The following is a 16,438-nucleotide window of genomic DNA, read 5'->3' on the forward strand; positions in this document are numbered from 1 at the left end:
CACTAATCAAAGTTGGACAGTCTTATCTTAAGTTACAGTTTTATGTAAATATTCAAAAACATTTAACCTACTGATACCTCAATTAATGCAATTTTATTGGTATCTATTTTGATTTTGATTTTTGAAATTTACCAGTAGCTGCTGCATTTCCTACCCTCATCTTATACTTGAGTCAATAAGTTTTCCCAGTTGTTTGTGGTAAAATTAGGTGCCTCGACTTATATTTGGGTCAGCTTATACTCCAGTATATATGGTAATCTGGATTTTATATGGCAGTATAGAAGAAGCGTATGATGATATTATTACATCAGCTGACTAGTGTTGCCTCCTCTTTGTATCAGTATGTAGAGAAGCATGCTATTGTAGTAGAGACCTGGACAGGAGGACAAATGCATCTCTAAAAGAGGGTCGAAACGTCAAGTAGTTATGTTGATCTATTATTAATAGATCAGCTCCATCAGTCTTCATTCAGATGAAAACCAGGTCGTTATAACACAAATAGGTCTTCAATCAAGACCAATCCACTCCTACTTTTCATTTCCACTGAGATAACTCACAAAAATATATTGTTGGAGGGAAAATCCATCCACCCACCCCACAATCATTCAGCTAATGTGAATGATTGCAATGAAAATCTAAACAAAACATGGAGGCATGAGAACAGAGGAGTCAAATGATATTATCATTCCTGCTAATGATAATATCTTCAAGCCCATGAGCCCCTGCTCTACTACTTCACTGAATACATTTTCTGTCGAAAAGAAGCTGACCCTTAAAACACGTCTCCTCACACATCTCAAGTCTTTCTTAGGCCTCTTCCACACATCTGTACAAAATGCACATTGAACTGGATTTTATGACAGTGTGCCAGTTCAATGCAGATATTATGGATTATCTGTCTTGATATTCTGGGTTATATGACCGTGTGGAAGGGTCCTTAAGTAGATGATGAGGGAAAGAGGAACAACTGAATCACTTGACAATCCAGAGTTAACATAAAGCTATAAACCCAAATATGAGCGATATATGTATGTATATTTATATAGGTCTGTCAACTGTTTGACCAACAGAACCAAATATTAGCTAGCATGCCTATTCCAGCTCCAAATCTTGGCCTTGTCAGGTAACTCGCACAACACTTTCAAAAAGTTCTCAGCCATTGACTCCAATGGATCCCTGTCCCCACTGGGTTGCTTTTAATTACTCTGATTTTATCTGCTTGGATTTTAATGTATTTGTCCATTATTTTATTTTGTGTATTGTTGGAATGTTTTAAGTTTATGTTAAATATGTTGTTGTTGTTCGGCTTGTCCCTGTTGTGAGCCGCCCCGAGTCCCTTCGGGGAGATGGGGCGGGATATAAAAATAAAGATGATGATGATGATGATGATGATGATTATTATTATTATTATTATTATATTGTTGTTTATTCGTTCAGTCGCTTCCGACCCTTTGTGACCCCATGGATTAGCCCAGCCAGAGCTCCCTATTGGTGGTGGTCACCTCCAGTTCCTTCAAAGCCAAGCCAGTCACTTCAAGGATAGCCTAAAAAATGGGTCCCTAAAAGATGTTACTCCTGATGCTCTCTGTCTGAATCTGTGATGGATTTGCATGAGCCTGACTCACAAAGCTAAGGGCATTACAGCTCTACCCTGATTGGCCAGATCAAATGTCAGCTGCCATCACAAAGACATGGCCTGGTGAAAGATGGCAGGTGGTTCATGGGTTGGTGAGGTGGCTGAGAGGGGGATAGAGAAGAGCCAAAACTGTACTATGAAAGTGAAATAGACACCAATAATTAATATTAGCTTAGTCTCTTTTGCTGCCCGGTTTCTCATGAACATTTTTGGAGAACCTCAAGATGAACAAAGACATAACGTTCTAAGAACCCACTTCAACATCAATTTTATCTTTTTTTTTCTTGAGACAATTTCTTGGGAGAGGAAATAGATAAAAGTACTTTTGACTTTAAAAGGGGGGAGAGGGGAACCGGATGAAGACATGCCACTTGGGTAACATCTGCAGCATAGCTACAACTCTACCCCAACTGCATTTTCTTAGGATCCATGCTACTATTTTTGAAGCTTGTTATTATTTCTCTTCATAATGAATAATGAATGTAACACAAGGACCACCACACACACCACACAGTGGCAGTTTCCCCTCCAGCATCTCATAGCTATCTTTCTTAGAAAAAGTTATCTATTTTTAGCCAATACTTGCTAGCACCATCAGCAAATTTCTCATTAAAGCTTTTTGCTAGACACCAAATCTGCAGAAGTTGCTGGTAAAGGTGTCCTGAAAATACCAGTCACAACTCCAAGATCACACCCTTGTGATTCAAAGTGGTACACCATGTGTAACCAGACTATCACTATTAAGAGTCAAACTGGCAGGACTTACTATATTAAACAACACAACACCTGCATGTCCTACAATCTTATTTATATAGCTGAATGAAGATATACAGGATGTCATCAAAAGTATGTGAGGAAAACAACCATAGAGATGTATATACATTTCGGAAATCACAGGTCTGCAATCCTGACCAGGAAATTGGAGCAACCAGTGGCTAGGCATTTCCACTTGGGATATCACAGCCTCTCTTGTTTATCCCTTTCATTATTAAGGTGACAACTCCTTCTGGTATTTTGGACAAATGAGTGAATGTCTGGATTTATAGACTTAAGACCCTTACCCCATATAGTCTCAGCCTAGAGGATTGCTGGAAACTATGTTCTAAAATGCCACCTTGAATGCTGTTCAGTTCTCTTTGGCATATGAAGAAGGCAGAATATGAACCATTTTGCTCATATTATATTTTTTTAAAGATCTGTTTGTAAATCACGGAGAGAAAAAGCATGATGGGAAAAACATGAATGAAAACAGACCCAATATTCAACTTGTTAGTTTCTATGTCCATAATACAAGTTGTAGGAGCCTCCGATGGCCTAGGGGATAAAAGCCTTGTGACTTGAAGGTTGGGTTGCTGACCTGAAGGCTGCCAGGTTCAAATCCCACCCGGGGAGAGCATGGATGAGCTCCCTCTATTAGCTCCAGCTCCATGCGGGGACATGGGAGAAGCCTCCCACAAGGATGGTAAAACATTAAAACATCCGGGCGTCCCCTGGGCAACGTCCTTGCAGACGGCCAATTCTCTCACTCCAGAAGCAACTCCGGTTGCTTTTGACACACACACAAAAATACAAGTTGTGACACCATGATGTTACCTGAGGGTGTAAATACCCTAACATAGTGGTTCCCAATTTTTGGGCCTCTATGTGTTTTGGACTTCAACTCCCAAAAATCCAGCCATTTTACCAGTTGTTAGGAACTGTGGGAGCTGAAGTCCAAAAGACCTGGAGGCCCAAAGGTTGGGAACCGCTGCTCTAAAGGCATCTGATTCTGGAAACTAAGCAGGGTCAGCCCGTTTAATATTTGGATGGGAGACTACCAATGAATACCAGATGCCAAGGATTATAATTCATGTGAAGGAATGGACAAAATTACCTTTAAGTATTCTTTGTCTTTAAAATTCATGGGGCCACTGTAAGTCAACAGGCAACTTAGAAGCAATTACACATACAGTACACTTGTAATTAAAAATTAATAAGTTGCATTTACACTGGCTGAAGATTTTGTTTTGAAGGATTAGTATACAGGTAGTCCCCAAGTTGAATTTGTTTGTAAGTTGGAACAGGTACATTTTTACATATAAAAGCTTTGGATAGCAAGGGGAAGGGTTAACACCCCTGTGGTGTTTGTTTTGCTGTATGCTCCCCCTCTTCATAAGATTTTGCCTGACTTTCTGTCTCTGTGATAATTGGATTTTGGAAAAAAAATGTGGAAACAAGAACTGGTGATAAAGCTTCAGTGGAAACAAGAACTGGCGATAAAGCTTCATTGGAGACAAGAACTGGTGATAAAGCTTCAGTGGAGACAACTTTTTCCTATAACTCTTTCAGGAGTAAATTTCCCTTCCTAGGGATAGATTTCTCTCACTTCCTGTTGTCTTACCCCCATTCTTAACTATGAGTCAATTGTAAGCTGGGTGTTTGTAACTTGGGGACTGTATTTACAAGATCAATCTATGCAACCAGAAGTAAGCAGTGGAAGTGACTGCAGCTTACTCCCATTTAACCATACATGGACCTCATCATACTAGAGCAGGTGTGGGCAAACTATGGCCCTCCAGGTGTTTTGGACTTCAACTCCCAAAAATCCCAGCTAGCTTACCAGATGTCAAGAATTTTGGGAGTTGAAGTCCAAAACACCTGGAGGGCTGAAGTTTGCCCATGCCTACACTAGAGTATGTGTCCACTTTAAATCCAGCAGGATTCTGTGGTTTGTAGTTTAGGGAGGGGCCTTTAAACTGCTCAGCCAGACAGGTCCTGGGCCTCACTAAACTACAAACTCCAGAATTCTGCAGGAGGCAGAAACCAGATTTAAAGTGGATCCATGTTCTAGTGTGATGAGGCTGTAGAGCTGGAGTCACACTGTTCTTAATAAATTGGTGACTTATGCTACCTAATGCTGTCCTTCAGTATAGTGTAAGACATGTTGGTGTCATCTCCATTTCTAAGCCAAAGAGCTGGCGTTGTCTGTAGACACCTCCAATGTCATGTGGCCGGCATGACTGCATGGAGCGCCGTTACCTTCCCGCCGGAGCGGTACCTATTGATCTACTCACATTGGCATGTTTTCGAACTACTAGGTTGGCAGAAGCTGGAGCTAACAGTGGCCGCTCACGCTGCTCCCGGGATTTGAACCTGGGACCTAACTGATAAAATTGCACTGATACCATGCATGGCAGCATGTTCTACATTAGTTTGTTAATTTTACATCTTGCTGTCAAAAAGGGCACCTAATGCACTAAAAGGAAGAAAATTAAGATGAAACAAATACAATACAGATATGAAGTTCTAAAAAACACAAATAGAAAGAATTCAGCAAGAAAGAAAGAGAACATCCAATTAAAACTGCCTCAACAGCCATTCAGCTACATGGCAAAGTATGGTACTGTCAGAATAAAAAGGCTTTTGCCTGGAAAAGGAAGAACAGTATTGAACTGGGTGGATCTATCCCCTCTTGGCAATGCATTCCAGAGCCTGAAGCAACCACCAAGAAGGCTTTCTCTTTGTACCTCGCTCACCAAACAAGTCTCCAAACCTAAAACAATGGCTTCCACTGTTATGAGAGAATGCAGTCTTTCAAAAAGTCCCCACATCGTTTTCAAATATAGTGTTTTCTAGATCCTAGCCAACACTTTGAATTGTGCCTGAAACAAGAATGATCACTTGAACTGTTGCAACATGAGAATCACATGCTTCCTGTACTATTCAAAACAACAACTACAGTAATCTAGATCATCAGAAGCATCGAAACATTTTTCAAAGGTAGCCCCAAATTAGAGCAGTCAACTATAACAACATGCACATTTTAAAAAGATGAATAGCCAATGGACACTATTTCTGTTTTTGGAATCCAGCTAGCTCTCTTATTGACCAAAGTTTGTAAATCCTAACAGAAATTCGGATTTCCATTATTCATTGGAGCCTCTGGGTCTTGACTATGCTTGTGCTGCTCCCTCTTTCCTATTGCAACTTAAGAGTCACAACACATTGATTTCTCTCGCCTCCATGTAAGCAAGAGTTCTAAGACCTGCAATCTGCAGGACACATGCCACACAGAGATATATTTTGTACTTAGAGCTTCCTGCAGGAGATTCTCTTTTGTGTACCTTCCAGAATGTATTTTATAAATATTAACCACCACTTCAAATGCCTCATGCTTCTGTTTGATCTCTCATTCTTTGCTCAGATTGCTGCTCATTTTTGTTTTAATGCTGCTTCCCATTTCCATCAGACAACCAACCCTGCGGGGTTTGGATACACAAACAGAGTCATTGCTCCAGTGGATCTTGGCCTTTGCAGTCACACATGACAGCTGTGAAAACTGGTGAAAGCCAATTACTGAAAAGGCAGTGGGACTAGTGGTCCAGATGATGTCCCAAATCCTACTCACATTAACAAAACTATGCATTAAGTCATTGAGGCCAGATGCACTCTGAGATAAAAATACACATCTGCATCCAGATGAAATCCCTCACTTGAAAGAGATATGATAGATACTCCTACACCACCATCAGGCTCTGAACTATCACTCAGAGACATAACTGTCATTAAGAGATGTATCTGTCACTCAGAGATTTCACTCAAAGACATATACAGAAAGATGGTAATCCATGTGCTGGTGACCTCAAAACTTTATGTCTGTAATGTGCTGTATAATGGACTACCTATACCAAGTTCAGAAACTTGAATTAGTTCAAAACATGGCAGCCATATTTGCTACTGGTACATCTAGGACTAATAGTATTACACAAATATATTGTTGTGAAGAATTGTGGATATGTTATATTCTACTTCTATGATCCAAAATAAAAAATAATGTATTAAAACTTATATTACACAAGTATTAAAATCATGCTACTCATTGTCAATCTATTTCTGGGCAAACAGATTGAAGTCCTGCATGGTTTGGGTCCAGGTTACCTACAGGTCCACGTTACCTACAGTCTCCCCCTGTATAATCTGCCCCATACATTCAAGTCTTCTTGAGGACATCTACTTCATTCAACCACCTAGGATGACTATTGCCCAGAGACCATATTTTTCAGCTTTACTCAGACTGTGGAATGGCCTGCCAGAAGAGATTTGTCAACTCAAGATGTTGTCTAGGTTTAAATATGCAGTTAAGACAAATCTCTTTTGGTGGATTACTTTTATATTATGGTTTCACTGATTGATGCAATGATTGATTTTAATACGTATTGAATTTTATATGCTTTTATGTTTTATATTTAGAAAAAATTATGGTTTTATATGTGTTGTTATTTGTTACCGTTCCTCACCTCAATCCACCAGAGAACTGAATAAGAAGTAATTATTACTATCATCATCATCTTCTCTGTAGTCATTACCTTGGGAAGCTGCAGAGTCCCTTCCGAACGCTCTGCTGGGTCATATCGTCCATCTTCCCTGCTGTCATCATTGTGGTCATAATAATCCTCATAGTCTCTCATTCGGTAGTCGAGTCTCTCATCATATTCTCTATAAGTGCCATTGGATTCTAGTTCAGTGTCTTCACTGATCACATACTCCTCACCACGAAGGTCCTGTTAGGAGAGGCGAAATGAAGCACAGTTTCATGGGTGTTTTGCCTTGTAACTTGCAGATTCATCGGTAGCCCCATTTTCATCTGTCTGAGTGACACACATATGCTCTTTCACACTCTTTCTACTCCATTGCATTCTATGTTCCTTTTTCAAGTTAAGAACTGTTATTCATCCAGTTCTATGAGGAATAGTACACCCACTCGAGAGTATGTATACATGATTCTTGTGTATTACTCCTTATTTGGTTTGATTCAAGGACCTACATTTGCATACATGTAGGTACTAGTACTATAAAAGACAAATAATCTATAAAGTGAGGAAGAAAATGATAAAGTTATAACAACAATCATAACATCAATACTTGAAGAGGAATGGACATGCATAGATCATAATGAAATATTCTGTGTGTAGTGTCAGAGGATACATTTGACCCATATAGTACCAGAAAATTCAATATTTTTGTAGTCCACCATATGTTCAGTCTTCCTTATCTACAGAACAAAGGAAGTTTCCATGGTGCAGGGTGGCATGGCCTTGTAAGGTAATGGGTTCAAATTACAGGAAAGGAGATTCCACCTGAACATTAGGAAAAACTTCCTGACTGTAAGAACTGTTCAACAGTGGAACTCTCTGCCTCAGAGCATGGTGGAAGCTTCTTCCTTGGAGGCTTTTAAACAGAGGCTGGATGGCCATCTGTTGGGGCTGCTTTGATTGTGCTTTCACTGCATGGCAGGGGGTTGGAATGGATGGCCCATGTGGTCTCTTCCAAGTCTATGATTCCATGATTCTAAGAAGCTATGGTAGCACTGCAACCCAAATAAATGGATCCAAGCGTGAACTATCCCTTGATGGCCAAGTGGCCTAAGCTGAGACTGCCATTTGAACCTATCATAAGAAGACATGAGTCATTAGAAAAGACACCAATGTTTTGTAAAGAGAAAGGCAATAATAAAGAGAAAAACCTCATTATAAATGGATAGACTCTCTCAAGAAAGCTATATGTACATTAAGTTAAAGGTAAGGAGAAAATGTGATTTGCTCCTTCCTTTATGAACGACATAGCACATCCTTTCATTCATTTCTACTGTAAGCAATGCCTTGTGCTGTCAGTCAGCAAAAACGAAACTGTAGTCTTTTCTATTCATTTTATCCCACATGCTGAGAAAGAAAATTAACCACTATCTGCTACTTTCTTGTACCAAATAAGGGAGTATAGAAAATGCTCCCTTGGAAAAGGATGGACTGCCCAATTATTTCTGCCTTCCACAGTAGTAGTTACACCCCCTACCATAGAACTGTCCACAGCATCTCTTTCGATTATCCCAACAGAAACAGCAGTAAACTATAGCTGGATTCTCCCAGTGTTAGTTTCATCAAGGAAGTTCTATAAGGCCTGTGCATATCCTACTGTGACACGGAGACATTCAACAAAGGTTCCAGCACTAAGGTTCTGAACAACTGTTAGTGAAAGGCCATTTTGCGCAACCTATTCAACAGTAAAATCTGCAGTGCTATAGAAATCTCTTTTTAGGCTTTTTAAAAGGAAAGGTTAATTATTTGTCTACATTGTGAATGAAAGTCAGAATGGTACAATTATTAAAAGAGCAGACTTCTGAATCTTCAGACAGAAAAACTAGGTACATCCCAGGCACAGATGTAATGGAGGAGGTAGACAGTCCCGCCTTTACAGTTCACAGAAGGTGATCTGAGCACTACACTACAATCCCATAACCTTTCTGTAATTTGGGAGGTGGTCAAGCAATCTCTAAATGTTGCCAAGCCGCAAAATCGGCTTGTAAGAGGAAAACAGGATGTCTCTGAAGAATGTGAGTAGAAAAGGAATGGGAAAACTCCATGGGCCTCATTTCTTTCCAGCAGTTGGATACTAGGTGGTGTCAATATCATATTCACATTAGCTCAAGTGGAGCCCCGATGGTGCAATGGATTAACCCCTTGTGCTGACAGGACTGCTGACCAAAAGGTCAGCAGTTCAAATTCAGGGAGTGGGGTGAGCTACTGTCTGTCAGCTCCAGCTTCCCATGCAGGGACAAGCAAGAAGCCTCCCACAGGATGGTAAAACATCTGGGCATCCTATGGGCAACATCCTTGCAGACGGCCAATTCTCTCACACCAGAAGTGACTTGCAGTTTCTCAAGTCACTCCTGACACAAAAAAGTTCAAGTTCAACATTATTCTCTTCCCATTTACACATACTCAGGCACACATGAATTTACATAGGCACAACATATAGTCTGACAGACAATCGCATATACACACTTTCATAAATGCATACACTATAATCTCTTTCATTTGGAGCTTAGGAAAAAAAACCATTGAAGCCAATGGTAGGTTTTCTAAAGTCTATTTGTCACATGGAGAAATCAGTGTTCAGGGAATCATAACACATGCAGAAGGTTAACTCATCCCAAATTGTGACTTATACATTCCCCAACCACCTGATTGCCACTTTGTCATTAGGCTTGAAAAATAGCCTCCTTTTCAAGCTTAAATGGCTGCTCAAAGGAGGGCCAAGAGGGCTGTGAACTAGATGGGGTGCAGGGGAAGAACACATTGGAGCACATCTCACTGGCAGGCAACTAATCCCTGGCCTCAGTCAAGAAAAACCCTTCTTGCCTTCTAGTTTTCCATGGACCTATAGTTATGCTATTTTTTGGAAAGACAAAACAAACATTTACAACAGAACAAAAATGAATAGAATCATCAAAAGTATGTATATATACACTTTGGTGATATTCCACAAAGTCAGGGAGCAATGTTTTCTCTGAATATGTTCAGTCTTCCCTTTCTACAGAACAAAGGAAGGAACCATTGTTTTTTGATTCCCTTCTCTTTCTTTTGACTTCATACCCACCACACAATCTCTTTCTTCAAGTCAAGAATTATATGTCCCAGACTTTACCAAGACATTAAAGACGAGTCTTGGGAGAACTCAGAGGTGGACCCTTGCTGATGCCATAGCAACATTTCCCAAGTCTTCCTACCTCATAGTTGTCAGTGAAGTTCAGGTTGACTGTGACCGTGGCAAGGACTCCAGGCCCCCCATCAGGATTGTCTTCCCAGAACTCAGATGCAGGGGTAGCTGGAGTTGGAGCATCATACTTGGTGATTGCAGGTAAAAAAAAACCAAATAAGATGTTACACAAAGAACTTCATAGGAGCATTCACTAACCCTTTATAAGCATTAAGCCTAGAGTGTTACACACAGACCTCTAAAAATTGCCCAAGCATTAGAAATATGCTAGCAGCCAAAAGCCAGCCAAGGTAGTCATGGTGCAAAGAAAATGTCAAGTTTAATCAAGTCCAGTAGCTACAGTCGAGAACAGCTAAAGCTGGCTAAGTTTATAAGGCCAAGGGATAGGAGATAGATGGTTCTGTTGGCATTGATACAAACACTGATAGCCCGAAGCATCTTGCAATTTAGGTTTTCAGTTTTCCTGAGTGTTCAAACCCACTCCTTTCTGCAGAGCTAACCATTGCATTGGATAGACTACATCAGCTCTGGATGATTAAATATGGTTTTCTGTGGGTAAACAGATGGCAACTACTGGATGGCATATGTTCTGTATCAGAAACTAGAGCTGATGTGGTCTACCCAATGCAATTTTCTGAATCAGCACCCCAAATAACCAAACCCCAAATAATCTAAAGTTGACCAAAAACTGATTTGTAACTCTTTTGGTACTAATGTTGGAGAGTGCTCCCTGGTTAAAGTAGTCCCTGTTCAAGTGGTCCCTGGTCAAATTGGGCCCTGGTCGAAGTGGGCCCTAGTCAATAAAAGGTTGGGAATCATTCTACTACATAAAGCTTCTATGCATAGAAATATTCCTCTGAATTTTAACAAAGAGGCATGTAGGAAGTATGTAAAACTACATGGATAGCAGCACTCAGTATAACAAAAAAACAGCATTGTTACTGCAGAGGTAAGAATGAAAAAGCTCCTGTATGGTATAGTAGTTTGAGCACTGGACTATGACTCTGGAGGTGAGGGTTTAATTCTCTGCTGAGCCATGGAAATATCCTGAGCAAATTGCACTCTCTCAGGTTCAAAAGAAGGCAACCCCCCCTCTGAACAGATCTTTCCACAAAAACCTCATGATAGGTTTGCCTTAAGTCTATTGTAAGTCAAAATGATTTGAAGACACACAACAACACTGTACGGGTCTTCTGAAAACTGTGCTAATTCCATTACACTCCAGCCGAAAAGTTGGAAAGCAGAGCCATTCCGTTGCCGCTGCTTGGAGACCAGTTCCATTTGGCTCTTCTTTTCCTTGCATTGTTTCCATCCCAGCTGGTCACTATCATAACTATCTCACTTGGAGATTTCATGTCTGTATTTGCTTGTTTTCATCATCCATCCTCATTATTCTTCCCCCGCCCTTTTGTCTCACATCTTTTAGATTGTTTTGTTCATTATAATTCTGGTGTAAGCCATTTTAGAAACATTTTGAGCATAAGAACGTCAAACCAGGGCTGATGAGATTGTAGCTTTCCAGATGTTGTTGGACTCCAAATCCCACATGCCCTAGGCATTCAAGTCAATAGCGAACAATGATGACGACTGAAGTTCAACATCTGGAGAGCCACTAGTTCCTCTGCCCTGTCATAAATAAATTAAAGTGGTATAGACCTTACAAAGCAGGTGGAAAGGAACCCGATGAAAAGAATGTAGAAAGCTTCCTGATACTGATTCAGATCATTGGCCCATTTTGTTCAATAATGTCTATGCTTAGTAGGGAAAATTCTCCAGTATTTTCAGTCAGGATTCTTTCCCAGTTTGCTTTTAGATATAGAGGACCTGAATTGGGACTTTTTACGTGGAAAGGCAGAGCTTAGAAAATGTAATCTTTTGGAACGCAGCTCAGACTCCTTTGGCCAACATGGTCTGTAACAAGCCAACTGAGAGATTCTCAGAATTGTAATCAAAGCACTATAGCCTCTTACAGCATTGTTGGAATACTACAAACACTTACATATTTTCTCTATTTTAAATATTGTATTTTGATTCACTGAGAGTATTCAAATCTGTGGTCATTAGAAGATCATAAGAAAACCACAATAAACATTCTGAAAATGTTTGATCTCAAAATAGTTCAGTCCCAAAGTGGGTCTTCAAACTGTCCATTTTGCAATATGCCACTGATAGACTTTTTTTACCCACCCTAAAAGCTGACTGTGTTCTATCAAGTCTACTGAACTATGCAAGAGTCATCTTTCCACAATCTCTGACCACGTTATATGGCCATGTTCACAAATCTGAATAATCAGCTTCTTGTTTTAAACTACCTGAACTTGGAGCAACCAGTAAGTCTTATGAATCTGACAGACTCGGCAACTTTGTGAAAATGTCTCTAGAAAAGTGGATATGGTATCTACCAAGTGACAGCCTATGCAAGATCAATGGACTATGCCAAAATTCACCCAAATACAAAGGTCCCATGACTGTTTGTGTCACAACATGGACAAAGGTCTTCAACTCAATTCCTAAACAGTGGGTATGGACAACGACAATAGTGTTTATGTGCCTACACCAGGACAAAAAGGAAGGAAGAGTCTTATTTGGGGGGGGGGGGGGGGACTATGGGAAAGAGAAGACAGAAATGCTGTTGGGTTGCCAATACCAAGCAGCCCAGCAGCTGGAGTTCTGATCCCTGAAAGAGGAATTCCGCCAACTGCTCCATTTGGCAAGGAAATGGTTCCTCCTGGCCAAGCCAAGAGTGACTCATTGGTAGGATGAACTCAGCATCCCCAAACCATATTTCACAAGTTTCTGGATGCTGCCTTGACATAAAAGGGCCTGTAGTGGGAGGAATGAGGCAGAGCAGAAGCTAGTAAAATTGAGAAAGGGAATGCAATGTGCCAATGAAGGCATGCACCTACATCAGAAATATTTGACAGGAGTAAAGAATCGCCCTCAAATTCATTGGGAATGGTATCTTGGAATGCCAGAAAAACCAATATTTTAAGAGAAATGCATCCTTTGTCAATCCTCATGTGAACTCTTAGTTCCAACTCCCTGTCATAGAACTAAAAAATTCCCATGGCAATCCCAAGTAAAATCCTGGTGCTGGTAATGTATATCCATGCTCCCAAGCCTATTGAATGATGCAGTAGTTATATCCCTAGGTGCCTAAAATAGTACATACAGATACCATATGTATGTATGTATATATACACACACACACACACACACACACATATACATACACAGGGGTGATAGCATTCAGTACTGATAAAGAGGTGGCCTCCATAACCACCTCTCCAATTACTGTATGCTACATGTGTACACGTGTTTGAAATACGTATGACATTTGTAGGGGATTTTTTAAAATGTATGTGAAGAAAACTTTTCACAAAATTGGAATTCAGTGGTATTTGTCTCAAAATGTTATCCTAAGTATCAAACAGTAATTAAATAATTATATGATGTTCCTCACTACTACTTATTATTATTATTATTATTATTATTATTATTATTATTATTATTGACACAACGACATTGTATGACACAGCAAACAAGATAGATATGCTGAATTTCGTATCACAAAATCACAAGTCGAACACTTCCCAAGTGTAGGACTGTGTGATGTATTTTTGGATGATGCATGCAGATCCCAGTAAGGTGGCCTTTTGCAGTTGGCAGATTGTAATTTTGTCAATGTCTATTGTTTCCAAATGCTGGCTGAGATCTTTTGGCATGGCACCCAATGTGCCAATCACCACCGGGACCACCTATACTGGTTTCTGCCAGAGTCTTTGAAGTTCGATCTTGAGGTCCTGATAGCAGCTGAATTTTTCCTGTTGTTTTTTGTCAAGTCGACTGTCACCTAGTATGACGACATCAATGATCCAAACCTTTTTCTTTTCCACAACTGTGATGTCTGGTGTGTTGTGTTCCAGAACTTTATCAGTCTGGATTCGAAAGTCCCACAGTACCTTTGCATGCTCATTTTCCATTATCTTTGCAGGTTTGTGATCTCACCAGTTCTTTACTGCTGGGAGGTGGTACTTGAGGCATAAGTTCCAATGAATCATTTGGGCCACATAGTTGTGCCTCTGTTTGTAGTCTGTATGATTTTCTTACAGCAGCTGAGGATATGATCAATGGTTTCGTCAGCTTCCTTGCACAGTCTGCATTTTGGGTCATCAGCTAATTTTTCGATCTTGGCCTTAATTGATGTATACCCTGCTTTATCTCCCCAAAGGAAAGATAACACACATATAATTCCTCTTTATGTTAGGTTAGAAAATATTATAGTCCTCTATGAAGTTCTACCCATTAGACACAGTGAGAGCAGAGAAGGGAATCCCTAGTCAGGAAATATTACGAGGATTGGCACGTTTTCCTTCAACTCACCTCATCCTTCTCTTGAAAGTATACACAAAAAAGTTGATCTAAGTTAGAAATGTATCAAGTGATTGGGTCAACAGAAATTCTCCAGTTGCTTTTAAGAGATAGTGATGACATGTAATCTGAAGGCAACAAGGTCTGAAAAAAATGTGTCCCTAAAAACTTACCTGTCTCTCAAGGAAAGGACTTTGCAGTCATTGGGCACCAGGGGAATCAGGATCAGGGAGAAGAGCCCAGAATACCCAACTTTCAAGCATCCATGAGCTCCCCAATGCTAGAGGATGTAGAGCATGGCTCTTTAGGTCATCCAAGAATAGATAGCAACCTGGCAGCCACATGAACAGAGCAGGCAAGCAATGAGCAGGCAGTTCTACTGCCCCAAGCACCAGGTGGGATAAACAGGCGAGAAGACAGCAGGTTAAGTTGGTTAGGCAAGAAGCAGGTTAAGCAAGCAGAGACTGGGATTAGGCCAGCAGAGGGCAGTTAGTTGCACTCTCTACCTGGCCTGGGGCTGGGGTGAGCGAGGATAGCTCAGGTGACTCCTTGTTCCTCTTCTTCTTGCCTCTGCCTCTCTTCTTGCCCTTGCCCCTTCCTTTTCCCTTGCCCTTCTTACCCTTCCTGCGTGGAATGTTCTGCACATAATAGGAATGTTGGACAGAAGAGGGGGAGAAAACAATGAAGGAGGGGTGGGAGAGAGAGAGAGCAGGCACTTGAGAAAGAAGAGATATTCCACCACCCCCCTGGAACACCAAGAAATGCCACCCCCACACCCAGTCACCAGGAATCCATTCCCAAGGGAAAGATTGGCAGAAAATAACATGGCATCAACCCCTTGTGGGACATAGGAGGGACCCTTCACCCAGCAGGTGTTTTCTTCTTGCTTTAGGATCAAGAAACCTTTTGAATATGAACATCTTATTCCAAAAACAGAGCATATATACTCCTTCTGCCTATATATGAGTTACACTCTGCCCAAATTATTCTTTCCCAAGATTTTATTGTATGCCTTTGAAAGCAATCCCAACATGCCTGTAATCTGTCCAACAGGCTGAAAAGCCAACCTCCATCCACCATCAAGTAAATAATCCAGGCTCTTTGCTGGCCCCTTCTACTGGTGAGTCATCATATGGAACTCAAAGCAGATTTCCATATGTTGACCATGTTTGCACATCATAAGAAAACTGTAGCACAAGTTGTTGAAATCGGTCTTGTTATAATGTGCAAACTAAATTCTGTTAACAAGCAATGATTTTGTTAACCAGCTGGAAACCACAGTATTAGCCTATAGTGTTTGCTTTGGAAATCCGGTTTGTTTAAACCATAGCATGTCATGCCATATACAGTTGTTCATCTACATTTATGGTTAAACATTTGCAGATTTGATTATTCACAGATTATTGTACAGTAGAGTCTCACTTATCCAACATAAACGGGCCGGCAGAACGTTGGATAAGCGAATATGTTGGATAATAAGGAGGAATTAAGGAAAAGCTTATGAAACATCAAATGAGGTTATGATTTTACAAATTAAGCACCAAAACATTATGTTATGCAACAAATTTGACAGAAAAAGTAGTTCAATGCACAGTAATGCTATGTAGTAATTGCTGTATTTACAAATTTAGCACCAAAATATCACAATGTTTTGAAAACATTGACTACAAAAATGCGTTGGATAATCCAGAACATTGGATAAACGAGTGTTGGAGAAGTAAGACTCTACTGTATTTACCACAGGCTCTGCTCTGTCCTATACAATTTTTAACTGGAAGAACTTCAATGACACTGGTATTGCTTTGAGGAAATCAAACTGGTGGGATGGCTGGCCATAAATGTATACCTTCGCTCATGCACTTGCTCATGAGGGAAGGTGAAAAGAGATGGGACAGGAAA

At 40.4% G+C, this 16,438-nt stretch overlaps 1 protein-coding gene across 2 annotated transcripts in view; it reads right to left on the bottom strand.

Moving 5' to 3' along the window:
• The window catches only part of col5a3 (collagen type V alpha 3 chain), a 182,327-nt gene that overhangs the window by 94,598 nt on the left and 71,291 nt on the right, over positions 1–16,438 (bottom strand). Inside the window, exons 6-8 of one of the 2 annotated variants that reach the window (XM_062971052.1) lie at positions 15,046–15,177; positions 10,179–10,295; positions 6,982–7,176 (exon numbers count right to left, since the gene is read on the bottom strand). In XM_062971052.1, coding sequence (XP_062827122.1) covers positions 6,982–7,176; positions 10,179–10,295; positions 15,046–15,177 — 444 coding nt within the window. The remainder of the gene's footprint in view (positions 1–6,981; positions 7,177–10,178; positions 10,296–15,045; positions 15,178–16,438) is intronic. The other variant, XM_062971053.1, reaches the window with a different exon arrangement.

Source organism: Anolis carolinensis, chromosome 2, assembly GCF_035594765.1.
Source record: "Anolis carolinensis isolate JA03-04 chromosome 2, rAnoCar3.1.pri, whole genome shotgun sequence".
Classification (NCBI taxonomy): Eukaryota; Metazoa; Chordata; class Lepidosauria; order Squamata; family Dactyloidae; genus Anolis; species Anolis carolinensis.